This window comes from Salmo trutta, chromosome 23, assembly GCF_901001165.1.
Source record: "Salmo trutta chromosome 23, fSalTru1.1, whole genome shotgun sequence".
Classification (NCBI taxonomy): Eukaryota; Metazoa; Chordata; class Actinopteri; order Salmoniformes; family Salmonidae; genus Salmo; species Salmo trutta.
In genome coordinates this window covers 7756812-7764270 of record NC_042979.1, presented here as the reverse complement: position 1 = coordinate 7764270, position 7459 = coordinate 7756812, and the positions used below count along the sequence as shown (strand labels likewise).

Below are 7459 nucleotides of genomic sequence, written 5' to 3'. Positions count from 1 at the left end.
AGATCAACTAGATAAATTAAAGCTTGGACTATGGGTGCTACAGACAGCACATTAGCCTCTTAATAATCAGTTATCTTAGAACAAATGTAATTATAGCATCTGAGTGATAATGTGTAGACATGATAATGGAGTCAGATTGATGAATGTAGTTTATTATTAAACACAATTTCAACTCATCTACGTGTGCTAGCTGTAGATAAAAAGCGGTAGAGGAAACAAACCCAGGTGTACCGTTCTCTTTTTGTCCCTCACTTTCAGAAACAAACTCAGTCATTTCAGAGCTCTAGTCTTCCTCAATGTCTTATCATTCAGTGGTTGTTGCTCTCAGCTCCACACAGAACGCTCCAGTTACAAATAGACTGTATATCAACTGTACCTCAGGGATATATATATATATATATATATATATATATATATATATATATATATATCCTGTGTCTACAACAGTGTTGTAAACAAACAGTAAGCACAAACTGACATGTTATGTGCTAGAGAATGTAGTCTAGCTGGTCTCATCAAGAAAAGTTACAAATAAACGGAATGCTTAACTCAAATAGAACTATACACACACATACAATCGCGCCAACACACATAAAATCAAGTATAAAACAAAATAGGTAGAATTTCATAATTTCCCTAAAACAGTGTTTTTTAAAACCCATGCAGCAGGTTTCTCTCGCACATTTCACAGACTTAGTTAAGGCAGCACTGCAGTCGTCATGGCCCTTTTTTCAGAACGTTCGTCAAACATTTCTAAAACTAAAACTCTGGGTCTAGTGTTCGACAACTTACAGAACACTAGACCAGTGGGTAGCTGGCTGCCGTGGCGATGCCACAGTGGTTCTTCCTGTCTTTGGCAATGTGGATGTAGCCTTTGTCTCCCCACTTCTCGCTCCAGCTGAGGAAGAGACAAAACATGTTAGTCCCACAGTTCTAGTTAGCAGGAAATTATAGATTTACTGCTGCTTTAGAGAAATGTATGACTTAGACCATAGTATCAGGACAAGACCAACACTGTGTTCAAATAAAGGCAATGGTAATGTAGAGAGACACATTCCCCGATGAGGAAATTAACCAATCCCGTAGTGGTGACGTAACAAACAAAAAACATCCTAGGAAGGTACTATGTACTGTACCTGTTCTTGACAATCCAGAATTTCTTGCCATCTACATCCTCTCCTTCGAAACCGTATCCCACCACCAGAACTCCATGGTCGAGCTGCTCACTGCTGCACTCCTTCTCATAGTAGATCCCTACAGGGAGAGGACATAGTTAAATTATTTGGCTAAGATGCTGGGTTTACTTCAGTATGTAAAACCACCTGATGTCAAACCTAATAGTTGGTTACTTAGCTAGTAACTAGTTAGCTACTAGTGAGCAAAACATGGAAATATTGTTCACAATTTACTTCAAAGACAACACCATTTGTACACGGTGAACAGGACAGTAGACCAGTACAGATCACTGCTACTCAAAAACAGTAGGTAGGGAATCCAATCCTTGCAAATAATGTTACACATAATATAAGTTGCCCCGCTAACTGCTACTCACCAGACTGGTAGAACTGGAAGGATTCGTGGCTGGCATCGATGGCGACAGCGAGGGGGCCGACAGACGCCACAGCACTCATCAGAGCGTGCTCCTTGCCACTGGGGATGTCCACGAAGCCGGTTTCATTGACAGCATTGAACTCTGGTCGGTAGTGGCAAAAATAATCATCCTGCGTAACCAGATAAGAACAATGGCCATGATTAGTAAAAACAAGATATTCCAAATATTCAAACAAGTCAGTCATTCTTGGAAACATAAATCCCACTGCAATGAAGTGGAAACTGAAATGTTCAAAGTTGAAGTTGTAAGTCATTCAAAAACTGCATGATCTGGGACCAGCCTATAAGAACAGGGCCTTACTTTTAATAAATGAATCTTCATACGCTATTATATTTGAATTCAGACTAAAACACTGCTCAAAAAAATAAAGGGAACACTTAAACAACACAATGTAACTCCAAGTCAATCACACTTCTGTGAAATCAAACTGTCCACTTAGGAAGCAACACTGATTGACAATAAATTTCACATGCTGTTGTGCAAATGGAATAGACAACAGGTGGAAATTATAGGCAATTAGCAAGACACCCCCAATAAAGGAGTGGTTCGGCAGGTGATGACCACAGACCACTTCTCAGTTCTTATGCTTCCTGGCTGATGTTTTGGTCAATTTTGAATGCTGGCAGTGCTTTCACTCTAGTGGTAGCATGAGACGGAGTCTACAACCCACACAAGTGGCTCAGGTAGCGCAGCTCATCCTGGATGGCACATCAATGCAATGCCTGTGGCAAGAAGGTTTGCTGTGTTTGTCAGCGTAGTGTCCAGAGCATGGAGGCGCTACCAGGAGACAGGCCAGTACACCAGGAGACGTGGAGGAGGCCGTAGGAGGGCAACAACCCAGCAGCAGGACCGCTACCTCCGCCTTTGTGCAAGGAGGAGCAGGAGGAGCACTGCCAGAGCCCCGCAAAATGACCTCCAGCAGGCCACAAATGTGCATGTGTCTGCTCAAACGGTCAGAAACAGACTCCATGAGGGTGGTATGAGGGCCTGACGTCCACAAGTGGGGGTTGTGCTTACAGCCCAACACCATGCAGGACGTTTGGCATTTGCCAGAGAACACCAAGATTGGCAAATTCGCCAATGGCACCCTGTGCTCTTCACAGATGAAGCAGGTTCACATTGAGCACATGTGACAGACGTGACAGATGTTGGAGACGCCGTGGAGAACGTTCTGCTGCCTGCAACATCCTCCAGCATGACCGGTTTGGCGGTGGGTCAGTCATGGTGTGGGGTGGCATTTCTTTGGGGGGCCGCACAGCCCTCCATGTGCTCGCCAGAGGTAGCCTGACTGCCATTAGGTACCGAGATGAGATCCTCAGACCCCTTGTGAGACCATATGCTGGTGCGGTTGGCCCCGGGTTCCTCCTAATGCAAGACAATGCTAGACCTCATGTGGCTGAAGTGTGTCAGCAGTTCCTGCAAGAGGAAGGCATTGATGCTATGGACTGGCCCGCCCGTTCCCCAGACCTGAATCCAATTGAGCACATCTGGGACATCATGTCTTGCTCCATCCACCAATGCCACGTTGCACCACAGACTGTCCAGGAGTTGGCGGATGCTTTAGTCCAGGTCTGGGAGAAGATCCCTCAGGAGACCATCCGCCACCTCATCAGGAGCATGCCCAGGCGTTGTAGGGAGGTCATACAGGCACGTGGAGGCCACACACTACTGAGCCTCATTTTGACTTGTTTTAAGGACATTACATCAAAGTTGGATCAGCCTGTAGTGTGGTTTTCCACTTTAATTTTGAGTGTGACTCCAAATCCAGACCTTCATGGGTTGATAAATTGGATTTCCATTGATTATTTTTGTGTGATTTTGTTGTCAGCACATTCAACTATGTAAAGAAAAAAGTATTTAATAAGATTATTTCATTCATTCAGATCTAGGATGTGTTATTTTAGTGTTCCCTTTATTTTTGAGCAGTATAGAACACAGGGCTTTACCTTGCCCACATAGGGGTAGGACGCCTCTGTGTCCAGGCCGCCGTTGTCCTGTACATACTGGAACGCCCGGTCCTCGAGACCTCCATTACAGCCCTCGTTGCCCTGAGGTCTGGAGCAGTCCATGAGGTTCTGTTCACTCAGAGACACCAGATTGCCTGTCTTCCTGAATAGCTGGCCCTCTATGGCCCCGGTGGAACTGAACGCCCAGCAAGACCCACATGAGCCCTGAGGGTGTAAATATTGTTAAACATCTTGTTACTTTTTCATGCCAGAACACACTGACATGTGCATATTACACCAGTAATAAAATATATATGTATATGCAATTTGCCACCTTATCTTCTGTATACTGTAAATTACAATCATGGTAAACAGCACACAAACAAGCCAGACAGTTCTCTGGAAGTAAAACCTTATTTAGGGACACAGCAGTGTGTGTGGATGAGTCATGACTCATGAGTGATTGAGGTCTCACCTGGTTCTTGATGGGAGTGACGTAGCCCTTCTCTCTCCAGTCCACAGCTTTAGGGGCCTGCAGGTAACTGGGTTCCATGAACAGAGAGCCCTTGTACTTCCTCTCAGTCGTCTGCTTGTAGCCGTTCATGAGCTGCCCGAACTCTTCGTTGGTCTTGGGAGGAAGAAATCAGAACACGTTGAAACGTAATGTCTTCCCTGGCCAAATGTGGTTTGTAATTTACCTTCTGAATGGGAAATCAATATTTTTTTGTGTCTTAGGACTGTTTTAAAAGTTGTGCACTTAGTCTTTTAAAGATGCACACAGGATTTATGGCTATAAGTAAGTTCAATTCCCTTCTCAGGATAACTATTCCATTCCTGCTTGATAGTTGAAGAAACCTAACCTGTCAGTCTGAATACATTCCTGCTTTCATTGTCAACGCTGACACCTGTGCCTGTGAAATATTTCATACTGTATGTGCTTCAGCCAATCTATGGCATGACAACAAAAATAACCAGCTATAGCACACAGTATGGGAAAGAGCTGCTGAAAAGTACCTCCTGCTCCACAGTAAAATGTCTCAGCAACAGACTTGGACAGAAGCTCACTGGAACTGATATCGGCACCTGATACTTTCTACTGCTTGAGTTCCTGCACCTCATAGAATATTAGCTCAAAAGTCCTGCAGGGTTCCTGGATATAAATATATACAGTACAGGCCCCCAGAATGACTACCGGCACCCATTTCATCCATGTCAAGCACTGCTCAGCAGGGTGATTCTTCTTACCATGTCACCAAAGTGGTTCATGCCCAGACGGTAGGAGTGTTTTCCCATAGAGTGGTCCAGGTTGTGCATCTCAATCTTCTTCAGGTTCTTTTCCCAAACCATCCTCCTCCAGCCCTCCTCGCTCTGTAACAATGAGTGAAAAACAGTGAGAAAATATACACAATCATATACTGTCCCAGAACTATGGGCACAATCCTTGCAATTAATGATATACTGCATAAGGTGTAATTTACAGCTACATGTACAGTGGGGGAAAAAAGTATTTGATCCCCTGCTGATTTTGTACGTTTGCCCACTTATAAAGAAATGATCAGTCTATAATTTTAATGGGAGGTTTATTTGAACAGTGAGAGACAGAATAACAACAAAAAAATCCAGAAAAACGCATGTCAAAAATGTTAGAAAATTATTTGCATTTTAATGAGGGAAATAAGTATTTGACCCCTCTGCAAAACATGACTTAGTACTTGGTGGCAAAACCCTTGTTGGCAATCACAGAGGTCAGAGGTTTCTTGTAGTTAGCCACCAGGTTTGCACACATCTCAGGAGGGATTTTGTCCCACTCCTCTTTGCAGATCTTCTCCAAGTCATTAAGGTTTCAAGGCTGACGTTTGGCAACTCGAACCTTCAGCTCCCTCCACAGATTTTCTATGGGATTAAGGTCTGGAGACTGGCTAGGCCACTCTAGGACCTTAATGTGCTTCTTCTTGAGCCACTCCTGTGTTGCCTTGGCCGTGTGTTTTGGGTCATTGTCATGCTGGAATACCCATCCACGACCCATTTTCAATGAGCCTGGCTGAGGGAAGGATGTTCTCACCCAAGATTTGACGGTACATGGCCCAGTCCATCGTCTCTTTGATGCAGTGAAGTTGTCCTGTCCCCTTAGCAGAAAAACACCCCCAAAGCATAATGTTTCCACCTCCATGTTTGACGGTGGAGATGGTGTTCTTGGGGTCATAGGCAGCATTCCTCCTCCTCCATACACGGCGAGTTGAGTTGATGCCAAAGAGCTCCATTTTGGTCTCATCTGTCCACAACACGTTCACCAGTTGTCCTCTGAATTATTCAGATGTTCATTGGCAAACTTCAGACGGGCATGTATATGTATTCTTAAGCAGGGGGACCTTGCGGGTGCTGCAGGATTTCAGTCCTTCACGGCGTAGTGTGTTACCAATTGTTTTCTTGGTAACTATGGTCCCAGCTGCCTTGAGATCATTGACAAGATCCTCCCGTGTAGTTCTGGGCTGATTCCGCAGTGTTCTCATGATCATTGCAACCCCACGAGCTGAGATCTTGCATGGAGCCCAGGCCGATGGATATTGACAGTTCTATTGTGTTTCTTCCATTTGCGAATAATCGCACCAAATGTTGTCACCTTCTCACCAAGCTGCTTGGCGATGGTCTTGTAGCCCATTCCAGCCTTGTGTAGGTATACAATCCCTGACATCCTTGGAGAGGTCTTTGGTCTTGGCCATGGTGGAGAGTTTGGAATCGATTGATTGATTGCTTCTGTGGACAGGTGTCTTTTTTACAGGTAACAAGCTGCGCTTAGGAGCACTCCCTTTAACAGTGTGCTCCTAATCTCAGCTCGTTACCTGTATAAAAGACACCTGGGACCAGAAATCTTTCTGATTGAGAGGGGGTCAAATACTTATTTCCCTCATTAAAATGCAAATCAATTTATAACATTTTAGATATGCGTTTTCTGGATTTTTTAAATTCTTATTCTGTCCCTCACTGTTCAAATAAACCTACCATTAAAATTATACACTGATCCTTTCTTTATCAGTGGGCAAACGTACAAAATCAGCAGTCGATCAAATACTTTTTCCCCCCACTGTATGCACCAATTGATCAATTTGAGCCCCTTGTTGAGAGCAGTGGAGGATGATGGGAGGAGTCATAGGAGGACAGGCTCATTGTACTGGCTGTAATGGAATTAATGGAACGGAGTCAAACGTGGTTTCCAAATGTTTGATACCATTCCAATAATTCCAATCCAGCCTTTACAATAAGCCCATCCTCCTATAGCTCATCCCACCAGCCTCCACTCGTTGGGAGCTTCTGAGGGGTTACTATGAAGATGTGCTCCTCTACTTGTGCTTAAACACCCACGTCATGGTAGTTCTTGCTGTGCAAGTTCTTCCACAAGTGCCAGTGGCCCTCCAACTGAGAGTCAAACATAGGGGCCGCATACACAGCACTCATACAGAGCACCAACACTGCCAAGTACAGGGACATCATGGTCAAACAGCTGTGGGGAGAGAGAGACAGAGAGAGAGAGAGCAGAGCTCAGTCAGCCTTGTATTTTCAGTGTAAAGAAGCTATATAATATAAAATGTTGAATTTGTACCTTTGAAACAATGGCAGATCTTCAACGTTATATACACAAAAACACACACAACAAAAAGTCTGGGCAGCACCTCCTACTGGAGAGTTGCTCTACAGCTATCAATCTGGTCTCCCATCCAGGGTTTTAACCAAGGCCAGCTTAGCTTTGACATGTCACTGACTACTACCAATGTGGTATCGTGTGAATGATTGAGAAATCTCAATAAAAAAAGTTGTATTTAAAAAATATATATATTCGCTGTTACTATCCAAGTCATTACAAAGGGTAGCTTTAACAGAGAAAATGGAATTTAACCATCCTTTA

General features: G+C 44.1%; 1 protein-coding gene across 1 annotated transcript; it reads right to left on the bottom strand.

Moving 5' to 3' along the window:
* Positions 1-664: 664 nt before the first annotated feature.
* On the bottom strand, positions 665-7076 carry LOC115159190 (cathepsin L1-like). Its single transcript, XM_029708668.1, has 7 exons — positions 6919-7076; positions 4804-4926; positions 4034-4186; positions 3559-3783; positions 1553-1721; positions 1137-1254; positions 665-898 (listed from the first exon to the last, which is right to left on the bottom strand). The coding sequence occupies exons 1-7, from the start codon at positions 7045-7047 to the stop codon at positions 799-801; spliced, it is 1017 nt and encodes a 338-aa protein (XP_029564528.1). The 5' UTR covers positions 7048-7076; the 3' UTR covers positions 665-798.
* Positions 7077-7459: the final 383 nt, after the last annotated feature.

Bases quoted from the DNA above. Each gene is read 5' to 3' on its own strand.
- LOC115159190 (XM_029708668.1), bottom strand. From the start codon at position 7,047: ATGATGTCCCTGTACTTGGCAGTGTTGGTGCTCTGTATGAGTGCTGTG. The intron at 3,784-4,033 runs GTGAGACCTCAA...TTACACCCTCAG, and splicing joins TCACTCCCATCAAGAACCAG to GGCTCATGTGGGTCTTGCTG. The intron at 1,255-1,552 runs GTGAGTAGCAGT...CTCTCCCTGTAG, and splicing joins CTTCCAGTTCTACCAGTCTG to GGATCTACTATGAGAAGGAG.